Source organism: Ranitomeya imitator, chromosome 2 (assembly GCF_032444005.1).
Source record: "Ranitomeya imitator isolate aRanImi1 chromosome 2, aRanImi1.pri, whole genome shotgun sequence".
Classification (NCBI taxonomy): domain Eukaryota; kingdom Metazoa; phylum Chordata; class Amphibia; order Anura; family Dendrobatidae; genus Ranitomeya; species Ranitomeya imitator.
In genome coordinates, this window is record NC_091283.1 from 596980350 (window position 1) to 597005110 (window position 24761).

The 24761-nt window shown below is 43.9% G+C and overlaps 1 protein-coding gene across 1 annotated transcript in view; it reads left to right on the forward strand.

Moving 5' to 3' along the window:
- Positions 1-716: 716 nt before the first annotated feature.
- The window catches only part of PLCG1 (phospholipase C gamma 1), a 119032-nt gene continuing 94987 nt past the window's right edge, over positions 717-24761 (forward strand). The window contains exon 1 of the mRNA XM_069752344.1: positions 717-1348. Within this exon, the coding sequence (XP_069608445.1) occupies positions 1135-1348 (214 nt within the window). The 5' untranslated portion in view covers positions 717-1134. The remainder of the gene's footprint in view (positions 1349-24761) is intronic.

Here is a 24761-nt window from a genome sequence, read left to right on the forward strand (position 1 = left end):
TCTAATTGTTCCACTCCTGGTTTTGACTTATAAATACTGAGGTAAAATACTGACCAAATACTGAATGTGTGAACGTGGCCTAACACAGAGACTGAATGAAAAGTGAATGTTGTGACTATAACAACAATCACATAAGTTGACTATTGCTATGTTTAGCTCTAGGCTAAAACCCCTTAGGCTATGTGCACACTTTGCAGATTCCACTGCGGATTTTTCCGCAGCGGAATTGCAAAATCCGCAGTGAAAACCCATCGCGGTTTTTACTGCGGATTTATCGCGGTTTTTACTGCGTTTTCTTCTGCGGATTTTCAACTGCAGTTTTCTATTGGAGCAGGTGAAAATCCGCAGAAAAGAAGTGACATGCTGCGGAATGTAATCCGCAGCGTTTCCGCGCGGATTTTTCTGCAGCATGTGCACAGCGTTTTTTGTTTCCCATAGGTTTACATTGTAATGTAAACTCATGGGAAACTGCTGCGGATCCGCAGCGGTCAAATCCGCTGCGGATCCGCAGCAAAATCCGCAAAGTGTGAATATAGCCTTAACCTTCAAAGCTTAGTGCCTCAGGTCAGGTGGAAGCAAATGTAACCCAGCAGTGTCTGCTCCATAGGCCAGCACGGAGTTAAAGTGTCTATCCCTTTAAGAGGCAGTCCCAGTATGGAAGGGGTGTGGAGTGCTGGCTCCAGTTCCTCTTTGCTTTTAATCCCACTGGAATCTCTGTGGATTCACTCACTGCAAGGAAGCACTGGGTGGGAATGTGCTGACTGCAGCCTGTGCCTCCCCAGATGAGACACTGGCCATATTTGCTGGATCCTTGCATGTACATGTATGCACTGCAGATGTTTGCTTTAGGGGCAGGGGAGATGTGAGGGTCTGCAGGAGGGACACTTCCTCAGATCATGTTCCTGTGACCAGTGCATGCATGCAGAGAAGGAGGAGGAGGGGAGAAGAGGAGGAGGAGGAGGAGGTGGAAGAGGAGGAGGGAGATCTCAGCTCAGTCTGTGGCAACAATAGAGAAGGCTGGAAATCCTTCTTCCCTGGGCTGATATTGCAGGCAGCAGCACTTGCAGGATTGCATTGTCCTCTCATGGCCTCTGATTTGGATTGTGCACTGTGAGAAGCCCCTGGAGTGGAAGGATGATGGATGCTGGGGCTATTTTAAATGGCTTTGCCCCTTCTGGGCAGAGTGAAGCTGAGCTAACCCATCTATGCAGAAGCCTGGAGGTTGGCACAGTGATGACCCTCTTTTACTCCAAGAAGTCTCAAAAACCAGAGAGAAGGACCTTCCAAGTGAAGCTGGAGACGAGACAAGTTACATGGAGCAGGGGGGCTGACAAAGTGGAAGGAGCAGGTAAGAAGCCATGAAGCCTGCTGTCTGTCCTCCATGTACAGTGCCCATGCCTCTTCTTCTGCACCATGGAGCAGTGATGGACACATTTGTGTTCTATGTGCTCTCATCATATTCCCACCCTGCCACAGAGGGGCCTCTCTGAGAACAAGTCACAAGTTACTCCATTGTATACCACCGCTTAAAGGGTCAGATACAAAAAAAAAAATGGCTTTCTTTAAGAAAATTACTAAAAATGTATCCAGGTAAAATTATGCCTCATATGAGACCGTTATTGACTCCTAATTTTTGCACCGCTGTCAAACATTTCTGACTTGCTGTACTACAAAGTGGTGCACGACGACTGACTCATCATTAAAAGTTTTTTTTTTTTTAGACTGAAAAGTATAAAAGTGTCCTCCTAATTGCCAAAGGTTTTTTTTTTTAATTAAAAATAGAATGTTGCCTCCAAATTTGTCATTATGGGCACAGGTAAATAAAATAATACACATGCTGGACACATCAGGTCCGTTATACAAGTGCCCAAGTTTATTGACCTGTATATAATCATTTATTTTACATATTTTCTTATTATTTATTTTAAGGAGCATTTTCCATGCTCTTCATAAAATATATATATATATATTTTTTATTTTTTTTTATTTTTTCCTTTTCACTTATTTTTGGAAATATTTTTATTTTCTGCAACTGTTTTATATGATGTATGGGCTTATTATTAGACGAGAAGCCTTCGCACCCAGCCTGGGACACGTTCTTGTCTCCGGTCCTGGTGGAAGTACACATGGAGTCTCCTCTAGTTCTGGGAATAGTTCTATATTTCCCCTGTCTATTTGTAGCTTCCAGGTGTATCCTGGATGTTATTGTCCCACTTCCACCCCTCAGTTAACTCCTACTCCACTGGTGGAGCGGATATTGACCAGTAGGCCTCTTATTCTGCAGCCTTGGAGCTGGCTTCCAGATCCCTGGGTTCTTTATTAACTCCTTGGATTGCAGCCTGTATAATTTGGCAGGGCAGGTTCACCATTGTGTATGGTGGCCACTCCACTATGGACAGAAGAATCTAATTCAGCAATATTGGACATCTATTGGCAAGCCTTAGGCCTTCATCACTCTTAAGCCCCGTAGTCACAGTAGTGGTTTGGCTGAGAATTGCAGCACCAGATAACTGCAGCTTCTACTGCACCTCTTCCACATGTTTTATTTGTGATTTTGAGATTTTATTTCTCCCACAAAAAAAATGATACTAATATTCCTAAAACTATTTATTTTAAAAAGCAATGATTTTACACAGAAGTCTGTCTTCTCATGGAATCCATGTAAATATGAATTGTAGGATCTACCAGTGCCTTGCCTATCACAGAGGTGTACTGTAGGACATAGTGTTTATTTGCTCCAAAATGGGTATTTTCCTATGCTTGGCCTATAATGTAAGAATATTTGATATCCGTTTTATTTAAAAAAAATTTTATTTGAAATTGAGAAGATCCTAATGTTTTGCACATAACCTTCCGAGGAGATGAAACTTGACCAAAATCTTATTTTGTAATGGGGTTCTCGTCTACCGTTCTTTAAGATAATGGCGATCTATGGTCAAAATAGTTTCAGGCTTGATGACTTCTATAAGTGGAACATTTTGGTTTTATTTATCAAGGCATTTTTGAGACATGATCCAAACCCCATCAATACAGAAATGTAAGATCTCATGTTCCAACGATACTTCTGGGGCCTGTAATGGACCACACCTTGGCTTTTTGTGATCACGGTTTTACTATGTAAACCTCTGTAGACCTAGATATGAAATCGGAGATACGGTAGGATCCAACTATTTCTACAGATACTGTATTCCAGATCTGGACAACATAAGGCCTCATAAATCAGGCCTAAAGGGGTCTGCTTAAGACCGTAATAAGGCCTATTATACTTTATAGAAAAGTTATAGCTCCAGTTTATCAGCTTTGCGTCACGTCAGAACTGTTAGTTTTGTAGTACCTACCAAATTAAGTAATTATCTTCTCTTTGCCCATGAGAGATATTTCACAAGTAGACCAAGGGATATTTGGCATTGTTCTTCTTACCAACCAATTACATTGCATCCATTATTGTCCAAAATCCAAAAAGCCTGTGAAAGTCTCTTTGATTGCTCACTATGGCAGCTCCTCCACTTTTTAATTAAACGACTTTTAATAAATCCTCTTCAGTGAGTGATAAATGCTTTTGGTTAAAAGTGAGAAAACATCTTAAACTTTTTTTTTAAATCAGATAATTTGTATTGATTGTTCATAAAATCAAATGATGACATACATTATAGTACAAGCATAATAAACTTAAACAAGTTGAACCCTTAAAGTTTATATAGTCTACCATGGTAGTCCATGCCAAACAAAGTTATCAATTTTGTCCAAACACTGGTGACACGTTATTAAATACAGGGATTATTTATTTAATTAATTAATACTAGTATTAGTTGTATGTTCACTAACAACATGCTTACGACCAGAAAATAATTGGTAACCATATGTCCTCAACACACAAACATCTTACACTTTTAGAAGCGTTTTTTTTTTTTTTTTTTTTGTGGTTTATCGTTAATTCTTGCAAAAGCTAAGCCTCATTCAGACATTATCTGTCCTATTCCTGTTTTTCGAAAAAGGAACATTCACCAATCATAGTCTATGGGCTTGTTCACATGTTGTGTTTATTGCAGACCGAGTGTCTGAAGGGAAAGAAAATGGGAACGTCTGTTTTATTCGTGTCACTGATCAAACTTTAGGCCGGCGTCACACTCAGCGTAGGGAAATACAGTCCGTATTTTACAGGCGTAATACGCAGAAATGATCCCAAAACAGTGATCTGTATGTCATCCATAGGCAGGGTGTGGCTGCGTATTTTGCGCATGTAAACATCCGTTTGGCATCCGTACGGCGAGATTTTCTCGCCGGCTTGCAAAATGGACATAGAATGGATCCATGGGCTCAAATATTGGTGAAAATATATATCTATAATATCTCATTGAGACTAGAGAGAGCATAGAAGTCGGTAATTCAATTGCCGGCTTTTGCTATCTCCTTATCAAACCCGACAGGATATGAGACATTTTTTACATACAGTAAACCATCTCATATCCCTTTTTTTTTTTTTTTTTTTTTTTTACATATTCCTCACTACTAATGTTAGTAGAGTCTGTGTGCAAGATTGGGGGCTCTAGCGGTTAAAATAAAGGGTTAATTCACGGAAAAAACTGGCGTGTGCTCCCACGCAATTTTCTCTGCCAGACCTGGGAAACCCAGTGACTGAGGGCAGATATTAATAGCCTAGAGAGGGACCATGGTTATTGCCGCCCCCCCCCCCCAGCCACCCCAGAAAAGGCACATCTGGAAGATGCGCCTATTCTGGCACTTAGCCACTCTCTTCCCACTGCCCTGTAGCAGTGGGATATGGGGTAATGAAGGGTTAATGCCACCTTGCTATTGTAAGATGACATTAAGCCTGGTTAATAATGGAGAGATGTCAATAAGACACCTATCCATTATTAATCCAATAGTAGTAGTAGTAAAGGGTTAATAAAACACACACATTAAGAATAAAGTATTTTATTGAAATAAAGACACAGGGTGTTGTAGTAATTTATTATCCAAATGACGACCGTCGTTCTGTTAAATGAAAAAAAATATCCCATACCTTTCCGGCGCTCAGTCACGTCCCATGCTGTAAATCCATCTGAAGGGGTTAAAAAAAATTTACAGCCAGGAGCCTGCTAATGCAGCTGTGCTCCTGACTGTATGTGCACACAATGCGGATTTGCTGCGGATCCGCAGCGGAGTTTTCCGCGCAGAAACGTTGCAGAACCGCACTGATGTACAGTACAATGTAAATCAATAGGGTAAAAAAATAGCTGTGTGGAATTTCTGCGATTTCAAAGAAGTGCATGTCACTTCTTTTGTGCGGATCTGCAGCGTTTCTGCACCCCTCCATGTTAAACATCCGCAGTGGCAAAAACCGCGCAAAATCTGCATCAATTCCGCATAAAAACTGCACAAAATCCGCATAAAAACCGCGGCAAATCCACGGCTGCGGATTCTGCCAGGAGATGCGGATTTTGTGCAGAAAATTCTGCACCGATTTTCTTACGTGTGTGTATGTGTGTGTATATATATATATATATATATATATATATATATATATATATATATATATATATATATATATATATATATATATATATATATATATATATATATATATATATATATATATATATATATATATATATAATTATATAATGTGTATGTATCTACTATATAATTGTCTAAGGGTCACTTCCGTCTTTCTGTCACAGATATTCATTGGTTGTGGCCTCTGTCTGTCATGGAAATCCTAGTCGCTGATTGGTCGCGGCAAAACAGCCACGACCAATCAGCGACTGGCACAGTCCGGCGGAAAAATGGCCGCTCCTTCCTCCCGGCAGTCCGTGCCGGCTCCATACTCCCCTCCAGTCAGCCCTCACACAGGGTTAATGGCAGCGTTAATGGACCGCGTTATGCCGCGGTGTAACGCATTCCATTAACGCAGCTATTAACCCTGTGTGACCAACTTTTTACTATTGATGATGCGTATGTAGCATCAATAGTAAAACGATCTAATGTTAAAAATAATAATTTAAAAAAAAAAAATTATTCTCACCCTCCGCCGTCGCGTCCTCTCCTCGGCAGTGCAAGCGGCAGGTCCCGGTGGCTATGCGGGAAAGACCTTCCATGACGTCACGGTCATGTAACTGTGATGTCATCACAGGTCCTGCGCTCATCCAACCCTGGGACCGGAAGCTGCCGCTTGCACCGCACACAGGCGACAGGACTACAAGGGCTCCCTCGGAAGGTGAGTATATGTTTATTTTTTTATTTTAAGTCTTTTTAACCTGTTACATACGTGGCTGGGCAATATACTATGTGGCTGGGCAATATACTACATGGCAACATGGCCGTTCCTTCCTCCCGGCAGTCAGGCCCGCTCCGTACTCCCCTCCAGGCAGCGCTAATGGACCGCGTTATGCCGCGGTGTAACGCACTCCATTAACGCTGCTATTAACCCTGTGTGACCAACTTTTTTACTATTGATGCTGCCTATGCAGCCTCAATAGTAAAAAGGTCTATGTTAAAAATTCTAAAAAAAAAGGTCTAATTAAAAAAATAAAAAATCATCATATATTCACATTCCAGCGCCTTTCCCGCTCCTCGCGACGCTCCGGTGACCGCTCCATGCAAGCGGCAGGTTCCAGTGGCAAGGATGGTTTGCGACAAGGACCTGCCATGACGTCATGTGACCGTGACGTCATTACAGGTCCTGAGCCCATACAAACCCTGGGACCGGAAGCTGCCCAGGGCCAGGACTTCAACGGAGGGTGAGAATATGTTTGTTTTTTATTTTAAGTCTGTATACTACATGGCTCTGCTGTATATTACGTGGCTGGGCAATATATTACGTGGCTGGGCATGCATATTCTAGAATACCTGATGCGTTAGAATCGGACCACCATCTAGTGTATGTGTATATGTATATATGTATGTGTATATATGTGTGTGTATATATATGTGTGTGTGTATATATATGTATATATATATATATATATATATATATATATATATATATATATATATATATATATATATATATATATATATATATGCTATTGAACCTGTTCTACGCCCGGGTGGTGAACATTTTATATTGGTATATGCTGCCCCATCCTGTCATGTGCTGCTCCCATCCTGCGCCCCCATCCTGTCATGTGCTGCTTCCATCCTGCACCCCCGTTCTGTCATGTGCTGCCCTATTCTGTCATGTGCTGCTCCCATCCTTCGCCACCGTTCTGTAATTTGCTGCTCCCATCCATAAGCCCCATACGCTGCTCCATAAAGGTTGATGGCCCCCATAAGATGCTCCATAGTATATGCCCCGTACACTGCTCCATAAAGGTTGATGACCCCCATAAGATGCTCCATACTATATGCCCCGTATGCTGTTCCATAAAGGTTGATGGCCCCCATAAGATGCTCCATACTATAAGCCCCGTATGCTGCTCCATAAAGGTTGATGGCCCGATAAGATGCTCCATTGTATTATATTCCCCCTATGCTGCTGCGATATATATAAAAAAAAATAACATACTCTCCTATCGTTGCTGGGTGCCGAGTGCTGGGGGGCCTGAGCAGGCGGGGACTCCGGCGCGCTGTGGGGGTCAGGTGCCGGAGTCGCCGCTAGCTCAGGCCCCCGACACTTGCTATATTCACCTGTCTGTCCCGTTCCAGCGCTGCGTGCCGCTTCTTCCGGGTCCTCTGGCTGTGACTGTTCAGTCAGAGGACGGCGCGCATTAATCGCGTCATCGCGCCCTCTGAACTGTGAACGTCACAGGCAGAGGACCCGGAAGATGGAGCGGCACGCAGCGCTGGAACGGGACAGACAGGTGAATATAGCTCATACCCTCCTGGCACGTCGCTGCTGCTCCGTTGGAGATCGCGGTGTGCGTTCAGTGCTTAAGCATACTGTGATCTCCTGGGAGCGTCACTCTGTGGGGTCCAGACTGTGCCGGCACTTGCGCAGTCTATAAAGGCTTCTGACAGAGCGACGCTCCCAGCGTTATAAAAAAAAAAAGAAAATGTAATATATAATATATATATATATATATATATATATATATACATACATACATACATACATACATACATACATACATACATACATACATACATACATACATTTTATCTATTCTAACCTGTCAGAGTGATTTTACTGTACACCGCACTGAATTGCTGGCTTTTCTATAGAACACCGGTGCGTATTTCTCGCAAGTCACACTGATAGTCCGTGTGTAATCCGTATTTTTTTTGCCCCCATAGACTTTCATTGGCGGATTTTTTGCGCGATATCTGACAAACGCAGCATGCGTAAAATACGGCTGAGAAATATATGCCAGATAGGAGCTGCCCCATAGAGTATCATTGGTCCGTGTGCAATGCGTAGTTTTTGCGCCTCTCATACATCCGTAAAACTCTCTAGTGTGACGCCGGACTTAATCTGCAGGTTAATAGCGTTATGATGCTGCTTGGCTCCAGCACCTAAGCCATACACTGCGGGGAAAAGTGAACTTTATTCCCCCTCCAGCGTTCCGGTTTCAGTCAGGGGGGTGGCACTTGCGCTGGTTCAGTCAGTGCTCTGAATATACAGAGCGGCGTCTGTAACTGTGGCCCAGGCACTTACTGAGAGACGGCCCTAATGCCGGGGACACGGTTACAGCTGCCGCTCAGAGCGGTGACTGAACCAGTGCTGCCTCTGTGACTGAAACTGCACCCCGGGCCCGCACTGGCTCAGCATTGGGGCCGACTGTCAGTCAGGGCCGGGGGCATGGTTTGTCACTGGGGTGGCGCTTGTTCAGTCACCGCTCTAAGTATTTGGAGTGGCGGCTGTAACCGTGTCCCCCAGCCCTGACTGGCAGCTAACCTTAATGCAGAGCCAGTGTCAGTCAGGACCAGGTGTACGGGTACAGCCGTCGCTCTGTATACTTAGAGCAGTGACTGAAAGCTGTACACTGCCTGGGAGAATAAAATTCATTTTCTTCCCGCAGCGTTTGGTTACGTATAGGCCTATAAACATAAGGATGAATGACCTCGGGGAAATCAAAACATCCAACACCGTGGAGACACCATCACGTGTTTCTCAACGCAGTGATCCAGAACACGTTACGTATAGGCGACAGGCATCATAATAACGTTATTAACCCCATATAAGCAGGTTAATAGCGTGTGTTTTTTTTTGTTTTTTACTGGTGGCAGATTCCCCTTCTTAAAGGGAATCTGTCACCCCCCAAAATTGTATATGAGCTGCGGCCACAGCATCAGGGGCTTATCTACAGCATTCTGTAATGCTGTAGATAATCCCCCCCGATGTAACCTGAAAGATGAGAAATAAAGGTTATATTATACTCACCCAGGGGCGGTCCCGGTCCGGTCCGATGGGCTTCGCGGTCCGGTCCGGCACCTCCCATCTTCTTACGATGACGTCCTCTTCTTGTCTTCACGCTGCGGCTCCGGCGCAGGCGTACTTTGTCTGTCCTGTTGAAGGCAGAGCAAAGTACTGCAGTGCGCTGGCGCCGGGCCTCTCTGACCTTTCCCTGCGCACTGCAGTATTTTGCTCTGCCCTTAACAGGACAGACAAAGTACGCCTGCGCCGGAGCCGCGGCAAGAAGAGGACGATTTGCCAGGGTTGCCCACGTGCATTTTTTTTTTCTCTAGTACTCATTTACAGACACATTAGGAATATATAAATCTCTCTACATGATCTGATATAAAATATAAGTAACATTTACCGCGACTTGTCACACAGTAATATTTAGGCTATGTGCACACGTTGCGGATTAGGTTTAGGAATTTTTTGTGCAGATTCTGTATCTCTTGGCAGAAAATGCAGGTGCGGATTTTCTGTGGATTTACTGCGGATTTTGTGCTTATTTACTGCGTCTTTTACCCCTGCGGATTTCTAAAATGGAATGGGTACAAAAACGCTGCAGATCCGCAAAAAAGAAGTGACATGCTACTTCTTTTAATCCGCAGTGTTTGCGCATGGAATTTTCCGCACCATTAGCACAGCATTTTTTTTTCCTATTGATTTACATTGTACTGTAAATCCCTTGCGGATCTGCAGCGTTTCTGCGCAGCAAAAAACACTGCAGATCCGCAGGAAATCCACAATGTGTGCACATACCCTTACTAACATCATAAAAACAGCCAGCCTTACTCAGTGATTGGAGCACTGGTGCACATATGCAGCCATCGATTCTGTTTCTCAGTACCGATGATGGTCAGATTCTGGTGATCACTGTTATTACCTATTCAGTTGATAGAGACGTAGTAATCCCATATATAAAAAAAAAAAGTGTGTGCATGAGATTTCTGAAATCTCAGGGCTTTTGTTGGTATTTTAAGGCTGTGTGCCCACGTTGCGTTTTTTTTTTAAACGTTTCTGCCGTGTTTTTTGCCACAGCAGAAACCATAAATGCTTAAAAACCGCATTCCCATGCAATCCTATGGGATTCCGCAGTTGTTGTGCCCATGCTGCGGATTTTCTCGCTGTAGAATCGCATAGCGGTAAAATCCGCAGCATGTTCATTATTTCCGAACGGCGCCAGAGCAGGGTTTTAACCTGCGAGACTCGGACTTATTTAACGCAGTTGAAAAGGAGCCCTAAGTCCTGTTATAATCTCCACGTGTCTATATCATGTAGACGACACACAAGCCACTTCTGCTACATTGACGAGTGGATGAATGGCGCATTATTCTCTGCCTACTAGTTAATAACATCATTCTGTGTAGGCAACAAAGTTCTGGGTGTTTAGGAAATAGACATATTTCTGTGTGTGCTACACTTGCTTTGTTTGCCTAGAGAGCTCAATTGCCAGCTTGTTGGAAACATACGGATTGCTTTTTCCTGTTTTAATGCCCGTTTCGGCTGAGGGCACTGACTTTGTTGGTAAGACCAGCGTATTACTTATGCCCGTACATTGTCATCATGTGAGGAGCAGTTTGCATTCTTCATATTTTACAAGCTGGTATGCTTAATATATATAAATTAAGGATAAACTCAGAAATGATTTTTTTCGGAAGTGATGTGGCTTTGCAGCTCATGGCAACTAATCGCAGTACAACTTTTATTTATTGCTTGAGTAAATGAATTACTAATTGGTTACGTTGGACAAAGCACCAGACTTTGAGTAAAAATAAATTAGTCCTATTGTATCAAATGCATTGTTTCAAATCTTATCTATTTGCAAGACCTTGGCTAATAGAAACTCTCTAGTTTCTGTTTGCACAGCTAGCCCTTCTCGCTAAAGGTACCTTCACACTGAGCGACTTAACAACGATATCGCTAGCGATCCGTGACGTTGCAGCGTCCTGGATAGCGATATTGTTGTGTTTGACACGCAACAGCGATCTGGATCCTGCTGTGCCATCGTTGGTCGGAGCAGAAAGGCCTGAACTTTATTTCGTCACTGGATCTCCCGCAGACATCGCTGAATCGGCGTGTGTGACGCCGATTCAGCGATGTCTTCACTGGTAACCAGGGAAAACATGGGTTACTAAGCGCAGGGCCACGCTTAGTAACCCGATGTTTACCCTGGTTACTAGTGTAAATGTAAAAAAAACAAACACTACATACTTACATTCCGGTGTCTGTCCCCCGGCGTTCTGCTTCCCTGCACTGTCAGCGCTGGCCGGCCGTAAAGCACAGCGGTGACGTCACCGCTCTGCTTTACGCCCGGCCGGCGCTCACAGTCAGTGCAGGAAGCAGAGCGCCGGGGGACAGACACCGGAATGTAAGTATGTAGTGTTTGTTTTTTTTACATTTACACTGGTAACCAGGGTAAACATCGGGTTACTAAGCACAGCCCTGCGCTTAGTAACCCGATGTTTACCCTGGTTACCAGGGGACTTCGCATAGTTGGTCGCTGGAGAGCTGTCTGTGTGACAGCTCTCCAGCGACCACACAGCGACGCTGCAGCGTCGCTAAATGTGACGGTACCTTAAGGCTAAGTTCACATTTGCGGTGCGTCGGGCGCAACCGCGGCGACGCATACGTCATGCGCCCCTATATTTAACATGGGGGCGCATGGACATGCGTTGTCTTGCGTTTTGTGACGCATGCGTCTTTTTTGGCGCAAGCGTCAGGGCGCAGAGGATGCAGCAAGTTGCATTTTTTTTGCGTCCAAAATCGGCCAAAAAAAATGGACGCATGCGTCACAAAACAATGCGTTTTTGCATGCGTTGTGTCGCCGATGCAACACACAACAACGCAAATGTGAACGTAGCCTAAGGCCCCTTTCACACATCAGTTTTTTGCCATCAGTCGCAATCCGTCGAATTTTGAAAAAAAAAAAAAAAGGATCCGATGCTGCCGGATCTGTGTTTTTTTTTTTTTTTTTTTTTTGTTTTTTTTTCTCATAGACTTGTATTTGCGACTGATGGCCTCACATTTCATCTGTCGTTTGCCGGATCTGTCAAATTGTTTGTCCGGCGGCCGGAGAAAACGGACATAACGTGTTTTGTGTGCATCAAAAAATTGGACGGCGATGGCTCCATCACCGTCCGTCGTTTGCTAGAATGGAAGCCTAGGGAGCCGGGTCCGTCAAATGACTGAATCCAATGACTGATTCTGTTTTTTTTTTTTTTACCTGAGCATGCTCCGATTTATTTAGCCAGATCCGCTAGTCGGATCCGTCCGAAAAATGGATCCACCGCATAATTTTTCACAACCTGCGATGGATCCGTCGAGCCAACAGATTGTGACTGACGGCAAAAAACTGATGTGTGAAAGGGGCCTAAGGAGAAATTTACTTTTGACAAATAGTGGCAGTGATTGCTTCATACATCTCCACTGTTCTGGTGATTAGTGGGAGTCCAGGCGGCGGGAGCTGTAATACCCCATTTACTTTGTCATCAAGGATTGCATACTGTGTGTAGTAGTCATATCTGGAAGATGCCACGTGTATTATATAGCTGACATCTACCTGTAACAGCAGGGACCAGAGGTAGCTCTGATTATTGCTGTTTAAACCATTTATATGCCAAGGTCACTGGCACCCATCTCGCAGGAAAGATATGGGTTACCATGTCAGCCATGGGCCTACTGAAGGCTCCTGTTTCTGCCATCTTGGTACTCTTCGGAGAATGACAATTAGGCCATGTTCTATTGTTCAGTATTTGTAAGGCAAAACCAGGAGTGGGTGATGAATACAGCAGTGTGGTTTCTATGATACTTTTCCTCTAATTGTTCCTCTCCTGGTTTGAACTTAAGGTACCTTCACACATAACGATTTCGTTAACGATATTGTTGCTTTTTGTGACGTAGCAACGATATCGTTAACGAAATCGTTATGCGTGACAGCGACCAACGATCAGGCCCCTGCTGGGATATCGTTGGTCGCTGGGAATGATCAGGACCTTTTTTTTGGTCGCTGATCACCCGCTGTCATCGCTGGATCGGCGTGTGTGACGCCGATCCAGCGATGTGTTCACTGGTAACCAGGGTAAATATCGGGTTACTAAGCGCAGGGCCGCACTTAGTAACCCGATGTTTACCCTGGTTACCATTGTAAAATTAAAAAAAAAAAAAAAAAACAGTACATACTTACATTCCGGTGTCTGTCACGTCCCCCGGCGTCAGCTTCCCGCACTGACTGTCTCAGCGCCGGCCGGCCGTAAAGCAGAGCACAGCGGTGACGTCACCGCTGTGCTCGGCTTTACGGCCGGCCGGCGCTGACACAGTGCGGGAAGGTGACGCCGGGGGACGTGACAGGCACCGGAATGTAAGTATGTACTGTTTGGTTTTATTAACTTTTACAATGGTAACCAGGGTAAACATCGGGTTACTAAGCGCGGCCCTGCGCTTAGTAACCCGATATTTACCCTGGTTACCCGGGGACTTCAGGCATCGTTGGTCGCTGGAGAGCTGTCTGTGTGACAGCTCTCCATCGACCACACAACGACCTAAACAGCGACGCTGCAGCGATCGGCATCGTTGTCTATATCGCTGCAGCGTCGCTAAATGTGACGGTACCTTTACAAATACTGATGTGAACAGAGACTATCACAATATACTGCAATACTATAGTATTGGTGATCAAATGAACAAAATATCTAATAGTCTAAATCACTTCCTATTATTTTTCCTCACTTTAAAAACAAAAAAAAAAAAATTAATGTCATGTCCGTAACAGTTTGATCTATCAAAATCTAAAATTACTTAAGCTGCTGGAAAGAAAATGGATGCACCAGAATCATTATACTTCCTAAAAGTAATGCAATAAAAAGCGGTAATTTTTACTGTTCAATGTTCGCTGTGAAAACACAACCTAAGAAACAATAGTAGAAATGCTGTTCTTACACCCCCACTTGTAACTTGTTGCAAAAATTTTCATTATGTAATGAGGCACATTAAATGAGGTAATTAAATGTAACTTGTCCTGCATAAAACCAGGCCTTGTGAGGCTGTACCGATGTCAAAAATTATGGCTAGCAAAAAGAATTGGAGGTAAAAAGATCGCCCTTTCATAAAGGGGTTAAGATGCTTTTGATCTGACTTGAAAATTGGAGTCACTAGATTGTGCATGCAGATTCTTATCCGTCATCTATCTGGTGGTGTCTTCTAGACACGTACTCTCTCATTTAGGAAGCCTTTCTTGGAGTCAAGGAGGTGTGACACACCTCTCGCCCCATACGTGGTTACACATTCCAGAAGTATCTTTACCGCTCTCCAAACAGAACGATTGATTCCTCCTGTGTTCAGATCATCTTTGTATTAAAATCAATAGACCTGCATAATGGATGTCGTCATCCCAACCGTGGTCAGCAGTCTGGTCCTCGGGAGGATAAGCACTTTCATACATTTGGGATGGCCTCTGGGCAGCCTTAGAGCCCTGCCGCAGTTCATGGGTTTGCATGTTTGTGGCGATGGCGGTAGCACTGTCTGTGGTCAGGAGTGAAAGGCCCTATTCACGGTCACCACTTTTACTGCAGTCACTTGAAAAACATTGGTGTACTCTATATAAAGTCATCATTTCCTGCTTGTGCCGGTATCATAATAAATACATTTAGGAGGGCTGAATAGGTGTTACACTTCTAGACTGGCATATTTTGCACTATCTGGGCTAAACTTGCCCACACATCTTTACCAAAGAGGCAGTCGCCAATCTATTAACTGTCAGTATGTTTAGCAATTCATGTACTAGTGGAAAGCCCCTTTAAAGTTAGTCTTAAAGTGAGTTTGAAGGCTTTGGACTCTGTGACTGCAGACTGCTGAAATGTGACCGTGAGCGCTGTGCATGCTGTCAAGATTCCCTTGTATTGCCAGTGCAAGTGGGTGGTCACATGCAGACTAGAAGTGTCCGGTTGCTGGCTACTCCCTTTTATGAAGAGAAGCCGACCGTGTCTAGTCAGGATTCCTTGACAAGTATGCAAATCGGTCACGTATTTGTCATTATGTGACCTCCTTCACGCATCGGGAATTGCAACACTGACATGATTCAGCATTTTCATTGGTTGACCGCAGAGTTTGCCCCCCCCAACCTGGTAAACACCTCTAAAGTATAAAGTCCGATAATGGCGGGATAGACGCAGACTAATGTGTATGGGAGGCTTCTAACACTTCCCCCAATAGAGAGGGATCCAGCCTTCCGAATTTGAGTGGTTGATACTTTTATTCTCCACCTCTACTCTGTCGAAGTGGCAATCAGTATGACATCAGAGAAGATGCTGCCCTGGCGACATGATGTCAGCAGAAGCCACAGGACAAATGAAGCCTTTATGAATGGTCTACTCCTCGGTGCTACCAGGAAGCAAGGCCTCTGGTACTACTACTGCTCCTTATAGCCACAACTGTGATTGCAGACTACTGTAAGCCATAAATGCCTGGCCTCAAGTTGACGGCGCACTTTGGGATTTCTGTAGCCGGGAGCATGGCTATGCCCAAAAAGAAAATGCTTGTGTCGTTTTTCATTATTTTAATCAGACATCTTAAGACGCTTATTGGTGCTGTTCTAAGCAGTGTTTGTGATAAATGAGCAGGTCTGTCCTGGCCGGGCATTTTCCAGCAGTGGATTATAACCTGTAATAATGTGCATACCTCCGCACAGCTTGCCACCCTGGCAATAAGTTGTACACAGAATTCTGTGTCCTTTTTGGTAACAGGGAGTCTTTGTGTTCTCCATTACCCCTCCCATGTCCCTTATGTCTATTTTCCACACGTCATTCACCCCTTCAGTGCTGTGATTCTGAAATACCGTTTATTGCTGAGTGAATACTATCATTTATCCAGCTACTACTTCTGTTGCGGAAAAGGAAACGAATGAGTCAAATTGTTAGTTATAGGGTTGCTTTACTGGGAACCAGTTTCAATGGTCAGTATTAGTGTTCTCTTTTTTTCGTTTTCCTAGTGCTATGTGGCTTGTATCTTGTGCCCTTGGCCGGGTCCCTATGGGACGCCCTCTCTGATGCGTATTGATTTATCTCTGCAGATTCCCTTACCTGCAGATGAGCCAGTAATTGATATGGTGATGGGGCTGATTTTTATCTCACCATTTGTAAACTTCCTGTGAAGTCAGTAATTTGTTTTTAAGACTCTTGCCTATCATTTTGTGCTATATACATTTTCCTTAGGACCACATCAGTCTCTTTATCCAAAAGGGTCTATTCAAATAGCTTGATGGATCATGAGTAATTGATAAGGGCCATGATCTCCTTTACTGATCTCCACCTCATTCAATATGTTTTAGGTTGATTGCAACTTAAAATTGCCCTTTCCAAATAACACTCATCGGTCACATGACGCAGGGGCAGGTGACTTCCGGTTTCCCCAGACATGCATGTGCTGACCATTTCCGGACCCTCTCCTATTGGCGGCCCACATTAAACACTATGTAACCCCCCGATATACACAAGCTGATATTCCCTGACGAAGGACAAGCTTCCAAAACACGCGTTGGGGTGTGCCATACACGATGAATCTAATACACCCAGGTATTCTACTGTTTGCCTATGAATCTGGCTTAATACTTCTTGTTCATTGACCATTTTATGCCATAATTCTTCCCATATACAACTTTATTTCCTTTATATTATATATATTTAGGAGTCTTTATGGCATCTGTGTTCTATTAGTTCTTTGCACATATTTATATCATCATTCTGTGACCAGACAATTTCTCCTTCCTTCCTCCCCCCTTCTTTCCTCCCCCATTTTTTTTTCTTTTTTCTGCACATGCACATTATTTGATATACATTATGTGTTGCTTTATTTATAATCCATTCATCATGATTTATGATTGCACTTGATTTTAAATGATATATCACAGTTGTTTCTGTTGTCACTTCGTACATGCACTTTATTGTGTGACATATTTTTTATATAATATTTCTATATAACTTTTTTAATCATTTTTTGCTGTTCACATATACTCACACTACTTGCACTTTTTATCGTTAACAAATTATAACAATATATTCGTTCTATCACACTGACAGTAGAAAATTGGTCCTCCTCTCCTCTCCTTTTTTTTTTTTTCTTTTCTTATGTGCAACATATCTAGATTTTTTTGACTATTTTTTTTTAATCATTTTTTTTAATAATTGTAATCTATATTATCAATTGCTATTTTTTTTGTCTGTCGGCACCTCATTTTATTTGTAGTGCTACATTTTTACCCTCCCTAATAAAGGTATTTTAGCTGTAATTTCTTGACCCTTGTTCGGTGTTCTCCGCGTTTGTTTTGCACTGTTTCTGAATGGTCTGCCATTCCCTTTGATACAGCAGATATATATCACCTTTGACTTCACTTTACACCTTTAGTGATATACATCTATTGCTGTGTCCAATATATACTCCTTTTCAAATAAGGCAAATCTTTCTATATGAGGCATACTTATAGCCAGAGGGAAAAAAAACTTTGCCACCAAATGTAATATTCACACACAAAATATAATTTTATTGCGTGTGTATTATACACTTAAAAGACCAAGGTGTGTGTAAGAGGCCAAAATAATGATGGGCATGCACCAATCAGTTAAGTATTTAGATATAGAATCTATTTGCTTGAGTGATAGTCAGTGGTGACGAAGACTATCAAGGAGATTAAAGTAAGCTACGGTACCTTATACGGAAGAACTTATCCGAACGTCAACACATTACATCTGCAAAATATTTTATCACCTAAACCCATAAGCGTTATTGAGTCGGTCCCCACTTTGCTCTTGCTGTTAATACAACCCTATGTAGGTCACTGATTACCGTACTTTAAAAACCCCAAAATTGAGATACGGTAATTAGACATTCTAGGCAGTTTTCTAATCCATGCCTGTCAGGGGCACTGCTCCTGAACTCAGGAGTGCCAGAGATGCACCTGACACAGGGTTGAAAACTGTTACTGAAAGGCCAGGAAATAGGAGTCTAAAAAGCCCTAGTGGCTACAGTGAATAATTGCAAGATTTATATTTTAATCACACACAATAGGTCCTGAAATTGTAGGCACCACAGGACTCCCATCCAACTATAAACCCCAAATTGCCCAAAAAAAGACTACCGACTCTCTTCTGGTGAATAAAGGCCATAGTGTTTATTGTTTTAATGGGTTACCTAATAATTAAACATTCAAATAAATGATCATAAAACCAATCAAATCACATGTAAAACAAAATTACTCATTAAAAGTCCACAAACTTATAGTTCAGATGATGTCCAGCTAATTAAAGAACACTGCGACTAAAATAAAATATCCAAGTGCAGGCGGGGGAGCTGCTTCCATCTGCTTCACCGGCTGGCACTGACACCAAAGATGGGACTCGCTGGCTTACATCCATCTTCAGATTCCCGCTCAAAACAATCTGCCAGTCAAAGGACTGTTACCGATAACTGCCCGATCGGCTGATCAGCTGAAAAAAGAAACTAGAAAGTGAGTACCATTTAACCTCCTTGAAAAAGAGGTGGGGGCAGAACATGCCATAACTGTACTCCTAAGGTGAGGTAACGATCATTGAACATTAAAAAATACGCTGCCTTCCTTAATATAACACCAACTACGGGAGGAGAATGAATGGAGTGTAGGATGCCACAATCCCATGCGTCCCCCACGCTAATTGCTCTAAAGGGGAGGGCCTATATATTTTCTGATGATTGCTTCCCATTAAGCTTTCTCTTCACTGGAGGGAATGGAGCGAAGGTGCTTAGGCCACCGCTGAAAAGCAACTTCATAATATTATCCCTCCTCTACAAAACTTTTCAGCTGCACAATGCAGTGAGGCATGTGACGTTCTCCTGGCATTCACTAAACTCAGACTAGTAAATCAGCCTGGCACATAGAGAAGTGTGATTTGTAACAGAACACCTTTCTGGTTCCAGAGTCCAGTGGTGGCTTTACACCTCTCCATCCGATGTTTGATATTGTGCTTGGTTATGCTTGCATGCAGCTGCTCGACCTTGGACATGCATACTATGAAGCTCTCGTCACACAGTTTGTGTTGACGTTAACTGGAAGCTGAGAAGTGAATTTACTGCTATAATGTACCATATTTTTGGGGCTATAAGACACACTTTTTCCCCAAAAAATTTTTGGGGAAAAATGGGGAGGGTGCGTCTTATAGTCTGAACGAAGGATTACCTGGGGGTTGTGGCAGTGGTGTGGTGATCCTGAGGCTCTGTGTCGGCGGTGCAGAGTGCACCTGCGCAGGGTCACTTCCTCAGGATGCCGGTGGCAGAAATGTGGCGATGCCACGGCCCTGTGTCCACGGCTAGCAAAACCGAGTGCATCACCGGTTTCCCTGCGGCCATCTTCCTGAAGCTGAGGCAGCGCATGCGCAGATAAAAATCTCGGTGGCCCTCTTCATCAGGAAAATGGCCGCTGGAGGCCGCACGTGTGCAGATTGAGATCTCGGCGGCCATTTTTCTGAAGCGAAGGGCCGCCGAGATCTCAATCTGTGCACGCTTGGCCTCAGGAAGATGTCTGCTGAGAAACCGGTGATGCACTCGGCTCTGCTCACCGTGGACACTGGGTTGCCGCCAGAATCCTGAGGAAGGGACCCTGCTCCATGCTCTGCTTCACCGCTGACACCGGACCCACAGCGTTGCCCCACTTCTGCTGCCACCGTGGCTTCCTGAGGAAGGGACAATGCCTCCTGTGACCCCAGCTCTACCACCGCCGGTCTTCAGGTAAGATACCTTAAATTCGGACAATAAGACGGACCCTCATTTTATAAAAATCTCTTTTCTGCTATTTTCCACCCCAAAATATGGGGTGCATCTTATAGTCCGACAAATACGGTATAAGAAGCACTTTATTGGCCATCCAATAGCATTTTTAATGATGCTCTTGTTGTAACTGTTACTGGAGTGTTGTGTAACAATGTTGAATCGCGTATACCTGCACTAGTCCTGGAGTTTTGTCGTTCATCTTTGCAGTTTGCTGCATGATTCACAAACCTACGTGTGCAGGGAAAAGTCACTGTCATGTTCTGTAAGAATGAAATGAAAACACAAAAAACAAAAATCTATTAATTATAATTTTTTTTTTTTGTGCAACCAAAAAAAATATTAAAATATTAGAACTTTTTAGCATTTTCATGAGTCCGGCCACGTATTCTAATATGTGGCAGGATGGGACATAGCTAGGCCCATATGTCAAAGTCATGAGACTAACTACAGTAGCTATAACTAACTACTTGACTGGAGAACCTTTTTGGACGCTGCACACACCAGTTAGAGGATGTGCCTAATTCATTTAGTGGAGTTCTCACAATGGAAGGTGCATAGTACTCCAATGAGGCCATTCCTTAAAACTGGAACGCACTGCGTCGGTCTTCATGAATCTTCGTCTTAGTGTGTGAACTTTTTACAGCACGTCCCTTAAAAATCTAATTTATCAGTAATCTAATTTAGATTTCTGCATGCCTGTGTGCTATAGACCACCATACAGACTCGCAGAGGGGAGCTCTACTCTTCCGTTCCCCCTGGGTTTGTCTGACTGGAAATACATCAGGCTGATCTATTGGGCTCTTCCGACAAGTCCTAGGCAGGATATGAGGAGATAATGTAGCTGCCCCGTGGGGCCCACATGATGTTTAGAGGATATCGGGAGCTGCCTTGTGTCCATTCCACTGATGCCTGTGTCTCTTATTACATAAGCTGTAAAACATATATGATATGGTAAAAGCGATTAAGTAATTAAAGATTGATTTTCTTCTTTTTAAGAACATAAATGTAATTTGTTGAAATCTATTAATATAAGTGGAAAGTAGGGAGCACTTCATCTTTCTGAGGTGACAGGCCTGTTATGGCCTTTGTGAGCCACTTGTGCTGGAATTGACTGCAGTAAGGCATGATTACATAAATCGCTGGCTCCCAGTAGTCATTGTGGCTAGAAATGTGCCACAGTAGCACAACTATAAAATGTCTTCTAAGGCTACGTGCAAACGTCGAATATTTGAGTTTTTTACCTCAGTATTTGTAAGCCAAAACCAGGAATGGAACAGTTAGAGGAAAAGTATAATAGAAACACGTCTCCACTTCTATATATTTTTTTTGCCTTTTACAGATACTGAAGTAAAAGCACCCCAAATAATCAACGTTTGCATGTGGCCTTGGATACCTGGAAGTTTTACTAGGTTGCTATGGGGTAAACAGAAAAATATAGTATAGTAAGATAGACTTCTAATATTTGAGAATAGGACCTGCCACTTTAGCACACAATTGTTTAACCCCTTCCCGACCTTGAACATGGTTGGGAAGTACTTCCCTGCCGATGACTGGGACCGTCATATCGATTTTGCGTACACAGGAGCCATGCGCACAATATCGCTTCTGGGTGTTCAGCTGATATCACGACTGACACCCAGCTCTCATGCTGTCACTGCTTCCGGCAGTTTAATCCACTAAATGCTGCGATCAATATCCATTGCAGCATTTAGAAGGCATGCAGAAGGAGGCGGCTCCCTCTGCTCTCCAATCGGCGCCCATGCGATGTCATCATGGGGGCCCGACAAGATGTCGTCACCAGGCTATGGCAGCTCCTTAGACCATGCACAAAGCACGATCTGAGGGGCTTGTGTCCGTGCGTCACTGCCCATTTTAAACCACTAGATGGTGGCCCGATTCTAATGCATCGGGTATTCTAGAATATGTATGTAGTTTATTTATGATGTTTTCAGGTTTCGGCCGGCCGCGACCAATTAGCGAAGCGTGGTTCAAATTCCGCGCCAATTCGCGGGAGGACTGCACCTGTCGCTGATTGTTCGCGGCCGGGCGTGACCAATCAGTGAAGCCAGGGCCAGCTCCAGGTTTTTGAGGGCCCCAGGCGAAAGAGTCTCAGTGGGCCCCCCTCTTTAACACATACCACGATTCATGATGCACAGATACAGCAGAGAAATATAACACAGCCCACGTAGCGTATAACACAGCCCACGCAGTATATAGCAATGTGGGCACCATATCCCTGTTTAAAAAAATAAAAATAAAAAAATAATTAAAATAAAAAAAGTTATATACTCACCCTCTGTCTCCTCACGCCCCCCCCCCCCCCCCCCGTATCCCCCAGATCCAGCCGAGGCGTTTACCGATGCTCCTCGCGACGCTCCGGTCCCAAGAGTGCATTGCGGTGATGACATAGTGGTCTCGCGAGACCGCAATGCATGGACCGGTCACCGGAGCATCGCGAGGAGCGAGAAAGGCCTCGGCTGGATCCGGGGGACCAACGGAGGGTGAGTATATAATGATTTGTTATTTTTTTTAGTATTTTTAACATTAGATCTTTTTACTATTGATGCTGCATAGGTAATAAGTTGGTCACACAGGGTTAATAGTAGCGTTAACGGAGTGCGTTACACCGCGGCATAATGCGGTCCGTTAACGCTGCCATTAACCCTTTGTGAGCGCTGACTGGAGGGGATTATGGAGCAGGCACTGACTGAGGGGAGTAAGGAGCAGCCATTTTGCCGCCGGACTGTGCCCGTCGCTATTTGGTCGCGGCAAATCAGCGACTTGGGATTTCCGAGACGGACAAAAAGACGGAAGTGACCCTTAGACAATTATATAGTAGATTTCAATGCTCAAGCATTGCAATAGTTTCTAACAGTGATCAAGCTGCTGAAAGTCAAAGTCCCATGGAGGGACTATTTTAAAAAGTAGAAAAACTAAAGAAAAAGAAAAAAATTTGTAGAATTTTTTTATTTTATTTTTAAATCATAATAATTAAAAAAATGTATGTAGTAACCATTAATTTGTACTTTTATACTACAAAAAAAGTAGACGTTTGGTATCGCCACTTCCGTAACGATCCTCCCCATAAAACTGTCCCACTAGTTAAACCCTTTAATTAAAAAAAGCAAAAAACAATGCTTTTTCATCATGCCTCCGAACTGAGTGGAATAAAACGCGATAAAAAAAGATGAGTGTGATGCAAAAGTATTTTTTTTTCTGTATTATAGTTTCTATTGTGTAAAAGCTCAAAAGCATTTAAAAAAACTGCAGTTTCGCTGTAATGGTACTGACCCAAAAAATAAAGTTGCCTTGTCAATTTTACCATACGCAGAACAGCACTAAAAAAAATAAAAAAAATTCCTGAATTTCTGTTTTACCCTTCACCAAGACAGCACCCCACATGAAGGAGAAAGAGGGATCCGCCCATAGGAACAGGAAACCTACAGAATAAAAGGAGGCGGTCCCCTCTCCTCCTCAGTTTAGGTTTCCTGTTCCTATAGGAATCCTGCTTACCTACAGATGAAGAGGATCCCTAGGCCATGCACCCGCCTGCGTCGGTGTCTGTGGGAACGGCAGGGGCTGCGGTTCCAGAAGCAGCGGCGGGGGAGCCCCTGCTTGCAGCCTCCCCCCTCGTCTGGCCAGCCATCCGTGGACCGGGTCCGGTCTCCGTGGGTTCGCCCGGCTCTATGAGGATGTGCATGCTGCAGCGGCCGGCTTAATACTTCTGGCCGCTGCATGGTGAGTGAGAGCGGCGCGTCTAACCTGGAAGTCACCGGAGCACTTCTGGGTTAGGTCCGGGGAGGCAGGAGATTCGGCGCCATATTTAAAAAGCGGCGCTGGCGTCGGACCGGTGTGTGTAGGAGATGGCTTCACCGGCCGACGACGTGCACCTGCCCACAGCAGAGCAGCGTTCTCCCAGCAAGGAGAGGAGCGCTAAGAGCAGCACTAAAAGTGGTGGTCAGCCTACAGAGAGGAGATCTACCACCAGGCACATAAGCTAGGAGAACAACTCATATATATAAATCTAAAATATAACTTTTATTAGACCATGTTAAAATATCTAATGGATAATGACGTCGCTTGTGAACAGTGCCAAAAAAAAAAGGTGCTCATATAACCAGTGCTCTATTAAAAAATGGTTTTGTCTCACCAAATAGTCCTTATTCCGGGAGTATCCACTGCAATACCTCGGGGGGAGGGGGAGAAAAATGTCTCTATACTACCCCAGTCGTGCCCCTGCGTGGCTCCCGCCCTGACAAGGGCAGTTCCCAAGTCAGTCTAATGTATTGTACCCACCACGATAAGGTAACCTTCCCTACGCGTTTCCTCTCCCATAGGGGAGACTCCTCAGGGGAACTAGCTGAAATATATATATGTGGGGAATTTTCTTTTCAAGATGAAGGGAGTCCCTGCGTCGGCAGGTAACACCCGTGTCCAGTGCTCCCAGTTATGGGCACAGACTTCTGGTAAGGTGAGACACGGGACTGAATACTCCCACTTAAATAATTTATCAGGTAACCCCAGCGTCCTACCTCATTTCCGCTCTTGCACGTGCTCCTGCAGGGTAGCTGTTAGTCTCGGCAGTAATGGCCATGTGATCCCCCAATCACCTGCATAGGAGTCCACTCCGCTCTGC